This window comes from Protopterus annectens, chromosome 2.part1, assembly GCF_019279795.1.
Source record: "Protopterus annectens isolate FY-2018-M chromosome 2.part1, PAN1.0, whole genome shotgun sequence".
In the NCBI taxonomy this organism is placed as follows: Eukaryota; Metazoa; Chordata; order Ceratodontiformes; family Protopteridae; genus Protopterus; species Protopterus annectens.
This window is the reverse complement of record NC_056729.1, coordinates 336,445,122-336,464,530: the sequence shown is the minus strand read 5'-3', so window position 1 is coordinate 336,464,530 and position 19,409 is coordinate 336,445,122. Positions and strand designations below refer to the sequence as shown.

The 19,409-nt window shown below is 42.2% G+C and overlaps 1 protein-coding gene across 1 annotated transcript in view; it reads left to right on the top strand.

Moving 5' to 3' along the window:
* ZCCHC4 (zinc finger CCHC-type containing 4) overlaps positions 1-19,409 on the top strand; it is a 1,048,879-nt gene that overhangs the window by 478,629 nt on the left and 550,841 nt on the right. The window contains exon 6 of the mRNA XM_044062164.1: positions 16,216-16,288. Within this exon, the coding sequence (XP_043918099.1) occupies positions 16,216-16,288 (73 nt within the window). The remainder of the gene's footprint in view (positions 1-16,215; positions 16,289-19,409) is intronic.

Below are 19,409 nucleotides of genomic sequence, written 5' to 3'. Positions count from 1 at the left end.
TATATTCCTTCAGCTCAAAACATTCAGGCAGAGCAGATCCAAGACCCAAGCCCACAAATGGCTGATCGACAGGGATATGTTTCTGGACATTATCCACCGGTGGGTACACCTTAAATAGATCTCTCTGCCTCTCCTATGAACAGATAACTTCCAAAGTTTTGTGCCAGAGTCCCACACCCTCTGGCTTGGAAGATGGATGCCCTATTATTCTCATGGAAGGGGATGTTTCTCTACTCATTCCTTCTCTTCCCCTAATTCTGAAAGTCCTATTGAAGATTCAGAGGGACAAACCAAAAATCTTGTTGGTGATCCCCTTTTGGCCAAGACAGCATTAGTTCCCTCTCCTTCTGCAATTAGCGAAAGACAGCCACCACAAGTTACCTCACAGGGTGGATATATTCACACAAGACAAGAGATCACTTATTCACCCAGATTTAACAACACTGAACCTGACTTTGTGGGTGATGGGTTTCTGATTCTGTTCAGGCATTTTTTCTGAGATGACATTCTTCTAGTCCTGCAGGAAGCCAGGAAACGTAATACAAGGAAATCTTACTTGTCCAAATGGAAGAGGTTCTCCATCTGGTGTCTTAATAAGAGACTAGATTCATTTTCATTGGCTATTCCCCTAGTCCTTATAGGTGTGAACTGCTCAAGGCTGGACTGCCTTATTCTTCAGTTAAAGCCCATGTACCAGTCATTCTTGCATGTCTGCTTTCATCTCCCCCCTTAACTTCTAGACTAGAGGTTAAACTTTTTATAAAAGGTGTCCTTCACATCAGACCTCCCAGGAAACCTGTTCCTCCTCCGTGGGGCCTAAATTTTGTTTTGGAAAAAACTGACCCAGACTCCCTTTGAGCCTGCTGCCTCAGCTTCCCTAAAATTTTGCACATGAAAACTGTTTTATTGGTAGCCATCACTTCTGCTAGGAGAGTTTCTGAATTCCAAGCCTTAATGGCTTTACAGTCCTTTCTGATTTTTCACAAGGATATGGTGTCTGTTCATACCCAATCCTTCCTTCATGCCTAAAGCGGTTAATGACTTGTCCCTCAACCAATCTGTTCACTTACCCACCTTTTTCCGTTCTTTTTAAAACTCCAGTGAAAGGGTGCTGAACACCTTGGATGCACACAGACAACTTAGATTCTGTTTGGATAAAACCAAATCCATTAGAAAGTCTGCGAGTCTAAGCAGTTGTTTTTCCTTTCACCCCAGGACGCTAGGAAAACCTATCTCTAAACAAACTATTTCATCTTGGATCGCTACGGCATTTTCCTTTTGCTATAGCTGTCAGGAGAAAGCTTGCTCTTCCTCTGTTAAGGCCCATTCCACTAGAGCAGTGGCCTCCTCTGGGGACTTCTTTAAAGGTCTGAACACTGCGTATATCCTGGAAGCAGCTACTTGGTCCTCTGTCCATACATTTACAAAACGCTATAAGCTAGACTATATTTCCAGATCCAGCGAAGGATTTGCCAGGGCAATTCTGCATGGCTTTATGAAGACTTCATGTGCTCCTACCCCACTTCCCACTCATGAGCTATGGTATTCTCCCTCATGTTATGAACACTGCAACATGGGAATAGAAGGACATAGAATAGTTGTGTAAAATCTTACCATAACCATAGATATCATTCTTTTCCATATTGCAGTATTCTATCCCACCCTCCTTTCCCCTTGATTCATGCTGTTCTTTGGATATTACCTAATTGCCTCTTATCCTTGTAGTTGTGTTCTGACTGGAGCATTCAGTTCTGAGGATGGTGTGTGCAGGCATCACTTTATGGCTGATGTCGGTTGTTCTATATGCAACGTCGCACATACCTAGCACTAGCGTAAATCTTTGGTATATTGGCTGGATATTCGGGTCGCCTAGGTGGGGAATCCCTCATGGTATGAATACTGCAAGATGAAAGAGAAGGGCATTTATGGTTATAGGTTCATAGGTTGGTACTAGGCTATCAGCCCTAGGGCCTATACAAGCCTAGCCATAACAATTCCCTGGCTATTTCTTCCCACATTATTTACTTTCCTGGACCCTGTCTAGCAGGGTGACTGATGTGATCCCTGGGGTGAATTTCCTTTCTCCCATCCAATCGTCAAGGTTCCTCTTGAAGAGGTCCAAAGAGGCACTCTGCTTGACATGTATGGGCAATCTATTCCAGAGTCTGGGGAGTCTCTGGGTCAGGAACCTATCCCTCCAGCATGTTTTGTTTATTGTGATGACAAGGTTTAGATCCCTGGAGCGTGTAGCTCTGAGGGATTGGGATTTCTTTAAGTGTAGCATGTCCAACAGCTCTGGGTTTGACATGGCCTTGTATGTTAAGCAGAGATCGCCTCTGAGTAGACGATATGCGACAGAGTATAGCTGGAGTTTTAAAGGCGGTCAGCGTAGGGCATCTGCTTTAGGCCTGTGATTCTTTTAGTGAGGTGTTTCTGAGGCCTTTCCAGTTGTTGCAGATGTCTTGAGAGGTACATACCAAATGGGGCGTTGTATTCTATAATGGGTCTAATGAGGGATGAGTACAGTGGGACAATGACCTCCTTTTTCTGGATGAAAAGCCCTTCGTGATGAGGTGTGCCACATAGAAGGATTTCCTGACTGTTGTGGCTATGTGGTTATCGAAGGTGAGACCACTGTCCACCTGTGTCCCTAAGTCTCTTATCACACTTTCTGTGTTTAGTGTACTGCCACCTATATGGTAATTCATGGATACATGTTTTTCCCAAAGGGGATAACAATACATTTCTTGGCATTGAGCTTGAGCCCATGGCTCTGGCACCAAGCATCTGTTTCTGTAAGGCCCTTTTGTAGAGTATCCACATCATTTGGGGATTCAATAATGGCTCCCAGTTTGCAATCATCTGCAAACTTTGTTAGCCAGAGTCCCTTAGTGTTGACCTGTACTTCAGGGAAGTAGATGCCAAACAAGAGCGGCCCCAGGACTGAACCCTGAGGTACTCCACTTGTCACTTATCTGGAGCTGGATTTGGAGTCTGCTACTTTTACAGTGTGGGTTCTATCAGTAAGCCATTTAGCAACCCATTGGGTGACATAGGGATTAATGCCCAACTTAGTAAGTTTATCTATGATTCCAGAGTGGGGGATGGTGTCAAAGGCCTTGGCAAGGTCTAGATAGGCTGTGTGGACCACCTTACCCTTGTCCATGGCTCTGGAGACTGATTCAAAGAAGTCAATCAGGTTCAGGAGACAAGATCGGCCCTTCACAAACCCAAACTGGGTGGGGTCCAGTGTTTGAAGGTTGCCAATGTCTTTGTTTATAAGTTCCATGATAATACGCTCCATGGCCTTGCAGATAAGGCTTGTCAGACTGATGGGACGGTAGTTTCCAGGATCCAAGGTGGATCCCCCCTTGTGGATTGGGATAACTGTAGCTCTGCGCCACTCAGTGGGCACGAAACCTGAGGTGAGGCTATGATTAAACATGACACTTAGGTGAGGTGCCAGTTCATATTGTAGTTCATGTAGTACACAGCCCGGGTAAAATTTTACACATCTATTCTGTACGAGAGGAGCTGGAATGTATGCCATCTGAAAAGTGAAAAGAGCTTCGGCTTAAGCCTTTGTAGATCTCAGTATTGTAGTGGAACTGCCAAAACACAGATGCATAGCTTGTGTTTTCTGACTATTTTTAACTGAATGCTATTTTTAAGTAATCGCTAATAGGAAATATGCTATTAACAGATCAGAATCCACTCTGAGCTAAAAAAAAAAAAAAAAAAACACCAACCACATTTTACTATTTAAAAAAATAGAATGCTTGGTTTTGTATAGTACAGTCTTTCTTCAGAAAACAGAATTTGTTCTCTAACCAGGACAGTCTCTTTCAGTTAAATCGTTTGTCAGACAATTAATAACAACATCAAAAACTTACTAAAATATATGAACATCTTAAAACATTAGACAACAAGATCAGCAAAAAAATATTTTCTTACAAGTTTAAGTTAATGCCTTTGCTAATTAAGACTCAGTGAAAGAGTCATTGAGGCAGAAGCCAGTATAGCTGCCTAATTCATTTTGCCATTTGGCTTCCAACAGCAGTAAAGCTTTCATATAATCCGTACCCCATTCATAGGTTTATAAGTTTATACCAGACAGTTGGTACAGTAGATGTTTAGGAGACTAGCCATCACAATTATCACTATTTGCTTTCCTTATCAATAAGGGCCTCTGCAGACAGTTATGGAGTAAATTGCCAAATCCCTATCCATTCATGAAAGTTGGCTTTTAAAAGAGTTGGGAAGCTACTTTGTCTTGAAATGGGGGCTTATTCCTTAGGTAGGGGGTCCTTTGTGAGAGATAATTATCCCACCAACATGTTTTATTAATATTTTAATGTATGTTTAAGCCCGTAGAGTGGGTGTTGATGACATTGCCAGATTTTTGAATATGCAAGAGGTCCAACAGGATTGGGTCCTTTGTTGTATTATAGGCCAAACAGAGGTTGCCAAGTAAGAGTATGTTAGTGACAGAGTACATTGATAGAATTCTGGAGTGTTCTGTGTATATTGATAGATTCTGGGGTGCTTAAAATTCCCTTTTTTCAGTAATCTTGGAGATTTCTCAGGGTTTGTGATATTTTGGACAGAATCATGACAAAGGGGACATTCTGTTCTGTTATGAGTTAGATTACAGAGGAGTAGGAGAGGGCAGTGACACCTTTGGATTGACAGGATATACGTTTAGCAATTAGTTGAGCTGGGCAATCTAGACAGAAGTATTTCCCAACAATGGTTGCTATGTGGTGGTCAATTAAAGTTAAGGAATCATTGTGTTTATTTCTTCTTTGTTGGTGTATGTTCACCATTTTATAGATGCATAGTGAAAATCCCCTAGTATGCTAGTGTTGTATTCAGTAGTTAGGAACTGTAGATGTCCTTCAAGAATGCAACTGCAGTCATAACATATGGGTTGTCCTGCCTCAGGCAGCCCTCGGTCGGCCGGATTCCAAAGTCTGGGTCCGACGTCGGCTGATGTCGCATTTCTCTCCAACGTCAGAGCGGCTGGAGTACATAAGCATCAGCCGACGCCATCTTCTTCAGTCTTTCTTGCCGCGCGGTGCCCGAAGCAGAAGCAGTTCGCAAGTGCCGGTCGGTCAGCTCCTGTTTTCTTCGATCCGAAGTCATCAAAAAAGCTAAGTACCCCGTTGGGGACCTTTTCTTGCCTCAGCCGATGTCAGAAATTACTGAAAAAGTAAATAATTGTTTGTCTTGTGGTAAACAAATACCTCATAAGGATTTCCACTCTTACTGCCTTCCTTGCCTTGGCCCAGACCACAACGTCTCGGCCTGTGCCGCCTGTGCTCGCTTCAATAAGCGCACTCTCAGGCGCCGGGCGGAGTTCGCTGAAGACTTTTTCGGCGAAAAATTAGATTATACAATGCCGTCGGAACTACCGACATCGCAGACTCCTAAGAAACAAAAAGACCGGGACCGACATCCTCGGCCCGCGTCTTCCACCGACACCACGCCAAAACCAACCGCGAGTGCCCTGGTTCCCTCTGAGGCGGTTATTTCACCGCTCCAAACCGAAGACACCGCATTACCGATGCCTCCGATACCAGAGACCACACCGACGCCAGTTATTGATTTTCCTCCGGATACTGAAACCGAGGAAATGCCCGAGACCATTGCTGTGGATAAGGTCACTCCTGCACGTGGAGCTGCTAGGCCTCCCATGTCCATGTCTATCAAGGCCTACACACGTGCTAAGGCAGCCAGCAAGACCAAACACCTTACTACTAAAACCTTACCTCAGCCTACTCCTGAAACACAAATCATGACTATGGCCGCAGACTTAATTTCCATGATCAGAAGTTCCCAGGCCCATCCTGAGAGAGGATCCCAGCCTCCTCCTGATAAGAGGCACAGGGTTGAGCCCTCTGACCCTCTCCCTTCAGATGAAGATTCTGAGGACTCTGTTCACTCTGATAGCCAGGAAGAGCCCTTCCAGACCTATGAGGACTCAGATGCAGAGGACTCCATCCCCTCGGCCTCCCCTCCTGAGGATATTTCTTTTGGGGAAGTTCTGCATTCCATGAGGGAACATTTTAAGTGGCAAGGCCAGGAATATTCTGATTCCAGAAAGCGCCTTCGAACCTTCCTTAAAAAGCCCCAACACAGGCCCTTAGCTATACCTCCTGTGCTTGATGTTTTGGATGATCTATACTCTGACTCCAGTGTTACCCCTGATACTCTTCCTCCTGCTCCTGCCAAGCCTGACAGATACTATAGGGTCCCAGAAACACATTCTCATTTCTTTAGGGCCCATGCTGTTGATTTAGAAACAATTTCACAGGGACCGAAAGGGGTTTCAGCTACCACCTCCAAAAATCCTTTGCCTTCCAACAGGGAAGCTAGGTCATTAGAGAGATGGGGGAAGAAGGTTTACACCTCCACTACTTTATCTATGAGAGCTCTCAATTGTCTCTTTCATATGTTTCAGTATCAGGATTACCTGTTAGATGATTTACAGAAAACATTGGCCTCTCCTGGACCTTTAGATAGGAAGTCTTTGCAGGAGGCTGTACATAATTCTCAGCATGTTAGCAATCACTTTCTTCAGTGTGGATATGATGCATTGGAAGCTTCATGTAGGGCAGCTATGACAGGGGCGGTCATTCGTAGACATGCATGGTTAAAAGAACAACCTCTACCAGATCATGTTAAGGCAAAACTTCTTGATGCACCCTTGGAAAAGAACAAGCTTTTTGGTGCTAATGCTAAAGATGTGTTAAAGTCCATTGAGGAAAAAGCCAAGTCAGTTCAGACAGTCAAAGATTTCCTCCAGGTTCAGCCACCCAGATTCAGCAGGAATTGGCCTTCTAGAAACTGGTCCTTTCCTAATCCTGAAAGATTTCAAAGGGGCAAAAACAGGCGTGGCCGAGGAAGAGGACAATACAGAGGTTCCTACAGGGGACGACAATGGCAACCAGCAAACCAAAGAAGTGACACGGGTTTCTCCTGCCCCACAGGGACAACCTCAATGACTTTCCTCTACTTCCACTGACCAAGGAGCAAACAGAAGCTCCTTTGGGTGGAAAATTATCTCTGTTTTCAGACAATTGGCACAGATTGACAAAGGACAAATGGATTTTGGACATTATAGACCAAGGTTACAGGTTCCACTTTCATACCTTGCCAAGAAAACAAGGCATGCCAAACCTACCACAAAACCAGGGGGCAGAGGCTATCAAGCAAATTTCTCTGCTTGCTCAGATCAAAGCAATAGAAAAAGTTCCACAACAAGAACAAGGCCAGGGGTTTTATTCAAGACTGTTCCTTGTTCCAAGAAAAGAAACTCAATGGAGACCAATACTGGATTTGTCCACATTAAACACTTTTCTCATAGTACCAAAGTTCAAAATGCTGACTCTACAGCAACTCCTTCCCATGCTGGGCAAGGAGTCTTGGCTGATTACTCTGGACCTCAAGGAGGCATACCTGCATGTCCCTATCAGACACAGCTGCAGAAGATACCTCAGATTTCTTGCAGGGCCAGAGCATTATCAATTCTCAGCGTTCCCATTTGGCTTATCTACTGCACCCAGAGTATTCACGAAATGCCTGGCTTCAGTAATTGCTCATTGCAGGCTCCAGGGGATCCAAATTTACCCGTACCTGGACGACTGCCTCATACAAGCGGACGACAAACTGATTTTGACAAAAAACTTGAATTATGTCATACAATTGCTACAGGCTCTGGGATACGCAGTCAACTTCCAAAAGTCAAGACTTCAGCCATCCCAGCAAATAACCTTCTTAGGAGCCAAACTAGACACAGCCTCTCAAATGGCTTACCTGACAGAAGACAAGCAAAAGAAGTTAACTCATTATTTCAGAGGTTTGGCAAAGCTCACCCAGATGACTGCAAGGAGATTCCTACAGGCCCTGGGTTACATGGCATCCTGCATTCTCCTGGTTCCATTAGCAAGACTACACATGAGAAAGCTTCAATGGTACCTAAAAAGTTTATGGTCTCAACACAGCAACAACCTAGAGACAACCATACCGCTCATTCCATGCCTACAAAAGGAATTTCTATGGTGGGCCTCGGTAAGCCAGGCAAACACAGGTATGTCGTTCAAAAAACCTCAAATAACACAGACCATGACCACAGACGCCTCAGACCTTGGATGGGGGGCGCACATGGAGGGCAGATGTATTCAAGGGCAATGGTCTCCAAAGGAAACACATCTGCATATCAACCAAAACGAAATGCTGGCAGTAATGCATGCCATCGAGGCCTTTCAACAACAACTTCAGCAAGGCCACTTGCTAATACGGACAGACAACACCACTGTGATGTGGTACATAAACAAGCAGGGGGGCACGCATTCTTACCCCCTTTGCAGACTGACGATGAATCTTTGGGAAAAATCACTGAGCTTAAACATACAGTTGCAGTCCCAGTTTGTTCCAGGCAAAGACAATGTGCTGGCGGACAGCCTAAGCAGGAATTTCCTAGACCCCCACGAGTGGAGGTTACATCCAGAAATCTTCATACGACTCACCTTGACATGGGGCAGGCCAGAAGTAGACCTATTTGCCTCCCACCTCAATCATCATCTACAAAAGTTCTGTTCAAGGACATATCATCCACAAGCATGGAAAATAGATGCTCTCTCATTCAACTGGAACTTCCTAAAAATCTATGCATTCCCACCTCTGCCACTGATGACCACAGTATTACTAAAGATCAAAGCAGAGAAGCCCAAGGGGATCCTAATAGCTCCAGACTGGCCAAGACAACACTGGTACCCACTACTACGGAGCATATGTCACAACAAAAAGTGGGCCCTTCCCCAATGGCCTCAACTTTTGACTCAACACAACTTCAAGACAGTACATCCCAACATTCAGACGCTGCAGCTAACAGCTTGGGAGATCCCATGAATAACCTCAATCTATCTCTCTCCAAGGAAGTTCAGCGGATACTAACAGAAGCCCGAAGACCATCCACCAGAAAGGTTTACTCAGCAAAATGGAAGAGATTCAGCATTTGGAATACCAGCAAGGGTCATGATGCATCATTATTGAACATCCCACTCATTCTGGAATATTTGGCAGATATTGCTACAGAATGGACTCTCATAATCTTCCATAAAAATACATGCTTCAGCTATTTCAGCTAGATACAACACTGATCCACCTGTGTTTTCAGATCCTTTGTTAAGGCAATTCCTTAGGGGAATCAAGAATATAAAGCCACCAAGAAAGGCTCCAGTACCAGCTTGGGACCTCAACTTTGTCGTAGAAAAACTGACTGTACCCCCCTTTGAGCCAGCAGCTTCTGTGGACTTACAATTTCTCTCATGGAAGACAGCTTTCCTGTTGGCAATTACCTCAGCAAGAAGGGTTTCAGAATTACAGGCCCTAATGGCAATACCACCGTTCATAACCTTTCACAGAGACAGGGTCTCCTTACGAACCAACCCTACCTTTCTGCCAAATGTGGTATCTAGGGTTTCTTTAAATCAAGCAATTCACCTGCCTACTTTCTTTCCCAATCCTGAGAACAAAGGGGAAAGACTGTTGCATACTTTGGACATTCACAGACAACTTCGCTACTACCTGGACAGAACCAAGACCAATAGGAAGTCTGATCAGCTTTTTGTAGCTTACGCCCCTGGAGTACAAGGAAAAGCAATTTCCAAACAGACTATTTCAAAATGGATTGGACATTGCATCAGATTCTGTTATTCCTTCCATGGAAAGAGTGTACCAGCCAATGTCAGACCACACTCCACCAGAGCTACAGCCACCTCTACAGCATTCTTAAGAGGGGTGCCTACAAAAGACATTCTAGAAGCTGCTACATGGAGCTCCGTGCATACATTCTCCAAACACTACAACCTCCCTTTATATTCCAGATCCAGAACAGGCTTTGCTTCGGCAGTCCTTCAGGGATTGATAGCTACACCATCCTTTTCTTAGAGCATTCCACCTCCCCCAGCTAAGCTATGGTATTCAACCCATATGTTATGACTGCAGTTGCATTCTTGAAGGACATAGTACAGTTTTGTACCTACCATAAATGTAGATGTCCGATAGATATGCAACTGCAGTCGGGTTTTCCTCCTCCTTCCCTCTATGCCTTGGGTCCACTCCTCTCCCTGTTATCCTTAGCTGGGGATATCTGTTATGGTGTATCTGTTTATTGCTTATTTATTTGTCTGGAAACCTGCCTTTGTCTTCCAATTTGATTACAGCCTTCCTTGGAGGGCACCTGGCATCTGGGGCAAGAAACACTGAAGAAGATGGCGTCGGCTGATGCTTATGTACTCCAGCCGCTCTGACGTCGGAGAGAAATGCGACATCAGCCGACGTCGGACCCAGACTTTGGAATCCGGCCGACTGAGGGCTGCCTGAGGCAGGACAACCCATATGTTATGACTGCAGTTGCATATCTATTGGACATCTACATTTATGGTAGGTACAAAACTGTACTTTTGTTGTAGTCAGTGGTAGACAGTGAAGGTGTTCTGTAGTTGACAGTGATATGATAATTGAACTTATTGGCTGTCATTAAGATGTTTAGGAGTTCAAAGTTATGTTGCTGAATTTACTGTGAGGTTATAGGACTGAGAGTGACTATATACACACACCTCTCTCCTGATATGCCTCTTTTGTCACCAGGGAGTATGAATAAAAAAAAACAGTTGCTGAACCCGGGTTCATATTATATGATCGAAAGCTAGAAATAGCAAACAATTTATAATCGAACCCAAATGCACAAAACCACAAAATGTCAAAGGAACAGATCAGCGATTTTTTTCCCAGGGAAGAAATTTGCTGATCCAAAAAAAAAAAAAAAGAAGAATATACAGGCATCATAAAGTGGGGGGCTTGCCCCCCACCTTAAATATACTAACTCCAAGATCGCAACACAGTGAAGAAAACAGCAAAGTCCGGAGAACGGCCCAGCAAATTTTTTCCCTGGGAAAAAAATTGCTGATCTGTTCCTTTGATATTCTGTGGTTTCGTGCATTTGGGTTTGACAAATGAGCATTCGCTATTTCCAGCATTCGATCACATAATAGGAACCCGCTGCACCCAGGTATAGAGGGAGAGTTATCATTACACTGGATAATGATGCAGATGTGTATGTGCTAAAGGATTAGGAATGAGTCAAGACCATACATTTTTACCAGTATACTATTATCAATAAGTCATGCCAAATTGCTATATTTGGAGCAACACTTGTTTAGTTTGTCTTCATCTGTACCTATTCTACTGCAAATCTGTGTGTGTGTGTGTGTGTGTGTGTGTGTATAACAAGTTGTGTATATACCTGTGAAAGATTGCCGTCTGGTAATTGTTGTAGAATTGTAGTTATTATTGTACAGTTGTAGTAAAGCTCAGTTCTGTAAACTACATTTCATCACACATTATTTGTAACTTTATTCTACATTCTACTGCTATATGCTTGAGCCAAATCAGGGTCATGGTAGAACAGAGACTGGCTTAATGAATGCAAGGCAGAGAAACTAGTCCTGAATGGGGTACCAACTCATTTCAGGGCAAACACACACAGGCACAAACCTACAGGCAATTTTGATGATCACAGTTTCAGCTACAAGATATCTTCTGGAAGTGGGAAGAAACTGGAACATCTGACAGAAACCCATGCAGACAATTAGAAAGCAATTAGAGAATGCACCCCAATTAGGAATGGAATTGGAGAATCAAGCACTGCAAGGAGCAATGCTAACTCTGTCACTTTAATATTATTTGAATATTTTTTGTTCACTGTTGCATTGAGCAGCACCAAATTTGTAAGAGCATGAATTTGATTTGCTAGGCTGGAAACTTTAGAAGACTGATTTTACTTAAAAAGACAGCATAGGAGTCAAAAGTGTTTTTGACAATATCAATAAGGTCTGAGGCGAAAGGTGTTGGCAATCCCTGACAAAGCAGATGGGGCTATTGACCATCTCTGTCTAAAATGACATACCCTAGATTCTGGATTGCCTTTAAATGAAACTGCATATCATGCTAATTGTTTAACTTAATTATTTAATATTTGCATTCTGGCATCATTAACTGCGGTGGTGATGCTGCGGTAGTGTCGCCGCCTCACAGTAAGACGTTGTCTTGTTTAATTCTCAGCTAGAGCGTCTTCTGTGTGGAGAAATGCGTGAATGGACGTACCCTTGTTGAAGGTTGTGCGTCAGGGCTGACAATTCAGCATGTAAAAATCTACTGCCAATCATTAGCGGACCGGAGTTCTGATGTGGCGACTGGGAAAAGCCGAAAGACACAACAATTCTGGCATCATTCATGATGATGGCGAGATGTTGCTCAAGACTAGCTGCTTCCCAGCCTGTCACATACATTGAAAGTTCAACCATGTCTGAATTCATGTTGCCCCAGGGTGGAGTGTTTAAGATGGCTCACTCTCATGTGGGTGATGACTAACTCATATGCATACCGACATGAAAGAATCTAAAGGTTCTAGAGTGACATCCCATATTCTTGCACCTAGAAGGCATCTAATAATCACTTTAACCTCGCTCAGCTTGGCGAGTGTAATGCCCTTTTCTCTGACTGTAGAGTTCCCAATAACTAGAATATTGTCATGACTTGCAGAATGCACTCGTTGCCTTAAGGGCTTAGGCATGCAGCTCTGGCAACCTTGTTGGGGAAGAAACGGTGTGTGTGTGTGTATATGTATATGTAGTGGGTAAGGTGCAAGTGTGATGTTGTGGTTTGGCTCTACTGATGCATCACCTAGGAGGCTCTGAGAGCGATTTTTTCAGTACCTCAACATGAGAGGTTGGATGGGAAGTTGGCATAATGGTTAAGGTATTTACCTTATAAGCACAAGGAACAGGTTTGATTCTCACATAAGATGTTGTCTAGGCTTAAAATGGCCCACAAGGACAGTTAGCCTAGTACTAATCTATGACCCTATGAAACTAATGTTTTTGCTTGATTGCTGTGGTGTGATAATGTGTTGTGTGTTGACAGCCATGGTAGGCAGAATGTTGGTACCTACACCTCTCAAAGTGGATACTGTGTTGGTTAACAGTGCAGGTTTGTCAGTCAGCATGAAGATGTTGCTACAGTGCTTCAGGGTATCGAGTGTTGTCAGGCTGGCAGCAGGAGAAGTGAGGGCAGACTGTGATTCCATGGTGGCAGAGGACTGGTGTGCTGACAATATACTAAAATACATGTTTGCAGATCAACACAGTAGCTGAAACAGGGTAGAGCACAAGATTCAGTTGATAAAATGTGTGGCTCAACAAAGTACTAAGGTTGGTTATAGGACAAATACTTTGTACTGTACACCAAAAACAGACAATATGCTGAAATGCAGCTAGACAGTGCAGTTGTAGTAGCATAAAAGCAATTGTTAATATTGTTGCAGTAAGGAAAAAAACAATGGTAAGTACTTCATAATGTGATAAACAACAGTGTAGTATGATAAAAAATACAATAAAACTTGACAGTGTAGATGTAACACAAGGACAGTATACTGTATTAGAGCTGGACAGTACAGATGTGTGCCACAAGTAATGTAAAAGTGCTGTTTCTAAAGATACAGCTGTGCATTGCAGGCATGATTACCACAAATAATGAAGCACCAATGACCTAGTGAATAGAAAAACAGAACAGTGAAGTATTCTTACTTGAATCAGAGTGATGAGTAAATGTGCCAGCCAGCTGCTATGTAGTGTGGACTAACACTTTTGTGTGTGGTGCAACTGTTCCCTGGTATTAAGGACTAGGTTCAAACGTTTCTGTCAGCAAAATCAGGTACACTGATGTGCATTGTGGGGCTGCCCAGTATGAGTGAGTACCAGGCCATTTGGCATTGCTGAAAATAAAGCAAACAAGAGTAGACATGCAGCCAACAGAAACGCACAGTGCTAGCCATTTTCCAGGAAATAAACACACAAAACAGTGCAGTTTCCTCTTCTTCAACTCGAGTTAACAACAAAAGCAGTTCCAAATGAAAAATTACTACTAGCAAGCAGCAGCATGCTCAGTGTTAGCTGAATAAGGTTACTTTCCTGACTTTAAATGCTTGGTTCAGAAGTCTCTCTCTTTGTCTCACTGAAGTCAAATGCACATTTTTATGCATACTGTAACTTCTGAAACGCTTTACTTGAACAGATAATGTGGATTAGAGTACTGGTGGTGGTGTATTAGGATTCATGTCAACTTGCATAAAATACTTTTGGTGAACATAAAAATTGTTCACAGAAACTATCTTCACTGAACATCTGAGGATGCCTTTTTGCAGGGGAAGCCTTCCTACAGTCCCCCATGTAGGGGGGTTACACCACATCCCCTCTGAGCTTATATATACCAACTCCATGACCTTACATCAGTAGAGAAAGGGAAAAGTCACTGTTTGCAAATGTAGTTTCAGCAAACCTACTTCGATCCTTTTACATTTGCCAAAACTACTTTCAGTGATCTGGCACGGCCCCATGCATTACCCTGGCTACAACATATCTAGTCTCTGAAAATTGAATTCAGTTACATGGGCAGCCATTATTGAAGCCACATATATAACACACTGGTTTGCCTAGTAAAACTGTTTTTATCTATCCATTGGAGTATAAAATTTCCCAATTTTGTCTCTCTGTATCCTCATTTTTGTCTGGACCAAACATAACATAATTATTTTACTGAATGAATAAATGTCATTAATTGAAAACAGTTTCATAGAGTGCTGAGCGATCGAAAACAAATGAACTGAACAACTTTTACTGATTCTCAGAGATAACATTTTTGAAGGGCACCCCCCCCCCCCCCCCCCATTGGGAGGACATTCCCCACACCACATATACCGAGATCACACAACCATGGAGGGAAAAAAAAACTCCACTTTTGGCAAAAGTTGTTTTGTCCATTTCTCTTCATTTGCTTAGTACTGGAAAGTGCTGTTAATCGCATGACAGACACTCTTGCTGGAATCGCATGACAGACACCCTTGCTAGACAAATCAAGTGCCATATATACGTGAGGTAGGAATTTTTCAAACCTATTTCAGAGCCCAAAACAGTACATTTATGAATGAAAAATATGTTTATTATTTTATAACTCAAACATTTAATGCAGGTGCTGAAACATTTAAAATGTTTTACTTGACTAGATATGTGGATTGCAGAACAGTAGTGTTATATATATAAGACTTCTTATAGAATATGTAAAAGAAATATATATATATTATGCCGCATTTATATACTGGACACAAACATACTACTAATGTTTTAGCTAAGTATTCACTGATGGTGTTTACTGGAAGCTAAATGGCAGATTGCTGTACTGGTTTTTCCCCAAGTGACTTTTTGTTGAAACCTTACTTGAGAAGTAGAAGCAATGCCAAATTGCATTGCTCATAAATACTACTTATAAATAAAACTAATATAACTGACAATGATAGCAATCATGTCTAGCATCTCAGCAAAAACCCTTCAATGGAAGTCCTACATTAATGTACTGTTTTAAAAATATTTTTATTGATCTTGTCTTGCAATGTTTCAAAATGTTATACATTTAATAATAGTTTATTGTATTCATTACTTGATAATTTAAATATCTAGTTGTTTGATTGAAGGAAGCTGTCCCATATGTGGAACTTTGGGGCAATGCATTATGTAGCCTGAGGAAGGATTAGATTTTGCGGAACCTAGCAGTTTAGGTATTGAAATAATAAAATGTGATCTGTAACTCCATTGATGCTTCTTTTTTTGGTTCTGAGTGAATTCTGGTGTGTTGGTAGTTTATTTCCTGCTGGAAGTTTTTTCGGACCTTATTCTAGTGTACAAGATAGGGCGGCAGCGGTGGTGCAGCGGTTAGGATTGCTGCCTCACAGCAAGAGGTTCTCTGGTTCGATCCTCAGCTGGGGTGCCTTCTGTGCAGAGTCTGCATGTCCTCCCTGTGGTCGCGTGGGTTTCCTCCCACATCCCAAAGACACGCTGTAGGTGGATTGGACACTCTAAATTTGCCCTAGGTGTGTGTGCCTTCTGTGGAAGGTTGGGCACTGGGCTGGCAACTCGACACTATAAAAACTCCACTGCCAATCATGAGCGGACAGGTGATCCGCTGTGGTGACCCCTAACCGGGAAAAGCCGAAAGAAGTAGAAGAATTCTAGTGTACAGGATAAGTGTGTGTTAGTGTATTTGTAAGATGTTTCTCCAGATGTTATAATGACTAATTTGTAATATTTAATTTTCTAGGTATTCTCAGTTTTACTCAGAAGATGAGTTTGTTCATTACAACATGTTCAACCACTATTTTTTTGGTGGAGAGGTAAGTGCAGTACTCCATGCTAGCTTCATTGGAATGCGAACTATAGACATGTAGCATTTATTATGCAGTCTCTTTAACTTCATGTAATTTGTAATGTTTTAAGACTTTATTTTTCAAGGCTTGATTTTTTTTTTAACCCAGGTGTTTTCTCTGTGGTCTTTAGAGACATCACATTACTGATGATTTCTCGTGTCTAAATATTTCTTATGTTTCAACTCCATCACACAGAAGAGGAGATCCATGTGACATACTTTTATTATTTATTTATTTATTTTACATTTGTTAACGGAGACAGTCCAACTGGATCAGGTCCATTTACAGCGGAAGCCTGGTGAAAAAAGCTCCACATATATTAACAGAAGTACTAGAACGTAATACATAGTAGTAAAAACTGATAACACATTATAACAGCAAAAATCCAGCTAGTAAGACAGAAATGTAAAACAGGCAGGATACAAATCAGCAGTTGAACAGGCTAAATAGATTTAGTCATGACATGCATCATGTTAAAATGAAGTACTTATATTAAAGGGATAAACAACTGTAGCATTTCCATTAGTCAAGTAATAAGCCTTTCAACTTTCCACAGAGCTTAAGCAGTGTTTTTAGGTTATGCATGGGCAAAGCCAGGTGCTTATGAGATGTGATTTTAAAAAGTTTTTGAAGTGTGAGGTGGTGGGGATAGAAGTCAGTGATGGGGGGGAGGTTGTTCCAGTTTTTAGCAACATTGTGAGAGAACAGTGCTTTTCCAGCAGTGTTGTTAACCCTAGAGATGCATAGAAGTGATTTGTCACTAGAGCAGAGTCTGCGATTTGTTGCATAGTAGATAAGTAGTTGACTTAATGATGGGGTTTTATCAGGACACTTCAGAATGTTTTAGGCAATAACCAGTTGGTGGTAATTTAGTAGTTGAGGAAATTATAACCATTTTAAATCCCTTAGAGCTAGACAATGATGGGATCTGAAGGTGGTGGTGGTAGCAAATTTGGCAATATTATTATAGCGTGACTCAAGTTTGTCAAGGTCAAGTTTTCTGATATAGGTAAGAATTGGTGCTGCATACATTAGTGTGGACAAAAGGTGAGTTTGGGCTAGGGTGATCCGTGCTTGATCTAAGAGGAAGTTTTTGTGTATGTATAATGAGCCCATTTTTTTGTGAATCTTTTTGATGGTGTGAGAGATTTGGACATCAAACAGAAGGTTTTTGTCAATCTCATCACCGAGGAGTTTGGTATGGTCAGAAGGAGAAATGATAGTACCATTTTTGGAAGTAATAGAAAAGGAAAGAGGAGCAGACTTTGATTTGTTGGGGCTAAATAAAAGCAATTTAGTTTTACTAGGGTTAAGGATGAGTTGGATATTCGTGATCCAACTTTCCACAGAGCTAAAGGATTCCTAGGTCTGTTGGAGAATGAAAAGAGAGGGGGCTGACCAGATTTAAGTCAAATCATCCACATATTGTATGAGTGTGGCATGCTGGATGGAGGTATGTAGATTGTTAGTGTAGATAGAAAAGAGAATTGGGCCCAATACTGAACCTTGTGGTATGCCTATGAAGGTTGAAAGTAGAGGAGATAGTGCCCCTTGCCATTGGACAGATTGTTGCCCATCAGCTAGATAGTTCTTAAACCAGGCAAAAGTAGAAGGGGCAAAGGATAGGGATGCTATTGAATCTAATAGTAGGGAGTGTGAGACCATATCAAATACTTTGGATAGATCTAAAAATATAGCAGATGTATAGTTATAGTCATTTCTGTGTTGGTTTACTAGATTGGTAAATGAGAGAAGAGCGATAGTTGTACTGTGGTGTGACCGGAACCTGTGTTGTGTGGTGGAGAGGAGTTTGTGTGTTCAGGAAATACATGACTTGAGAGTGAATACACTTCTCTAGCAGCTTGGAGAGGGAAGACAGAATAGCTATAGGATGGTAATTAGAGAAGTTATAGGAATTACCGCCTTTATAAAGAGGAATAATGTAAGACACTTTCCACAGCTGAGGGTTGTAGGATTCTTTTATGGAGGAGTTTATGAGAAGGTACTAATATTGGCAGTCTACAGAGAGGCCCTTTCTTTGAAGGCTGAACAATGAAATGTCCTTTGTCAGTCAGATGTGTTAGCAGCAGTGTTCTTGCACATGTCTGGATATTTTTATGCCTGTACCAAGAGGTTCTTCAGTTCAGTTCAGATCTTGACTGGGATGCCTTCTGCAGAAAGTCTACATTCCCTCCCTGTGTTTAAGTGAATTTTCTCCTAGTGCTCTACTTTCCTCCCATATTCCAAAGACATGTTGTAAGGTGAATTGGGGACTCTTAAACTGTACACTGAAGATGTGAGTGCATGCATTTGTGATCCAGAAGAAAGACCTGGCATCATTCTTCCATTTCTCCCTTTGCCATGGAAACTCCATGAGTAAAGTTGGCTGTCTGCAAGGGTCAGTATAAGAACTGGGTGCAACTCTTAAGAGACCAAGCAAGCTCTATGACGTGAATGTATGATGCTACCTGAAAACTGGTTAAGTTGTTCATGAACTGCTAAACAACCTCAAATATATTGTAAGTTATAAAGTGAAGTTTGAGTAGCATAGATATAAATAGTGTGTGGCTTTGACAGGGTAAACAAAATGTTTCTTCATGTAATCCATTGTTGCAATAAAAACCTGGCCAGTTTGACTTCCAGAGCTTAGCACATTTCCCCTCTGCAGTCCAGGCAGGTGCCCCTCCCAATTGGACATCATTGATAAAAGGGATGTCTGGCTGTGCCATGTTTAGATGTTCATCATATTGATCACTGCTGCAGTAACAGCGGGCCAGCTTCCCAAACTTCAGGGTACCCTCTATGTGCCCACAAGCTGAGCTGGCTAAAAGTTAGGTTTGGGTGCCAAACAATTTAGTGCTTTCCTGTCATTGAAGAGGGCACTCCTCTGAGGGCTTTCGAGAATTGACAGTCGGCTTAGGATTTTCCATTGCTTGGCAGATAAGTCCCTTTGGGGGGGGAAAAAAACTTCCACATATGAAATATACTGTTTATTATTTTTCCTTGGTTAGTAAAGTGTTTTTTTTTTTTTTATGCTGGGAGTTTGTGTTTTTATCAACTGTTTCAAGACTTAACTGTACTTTTAAAT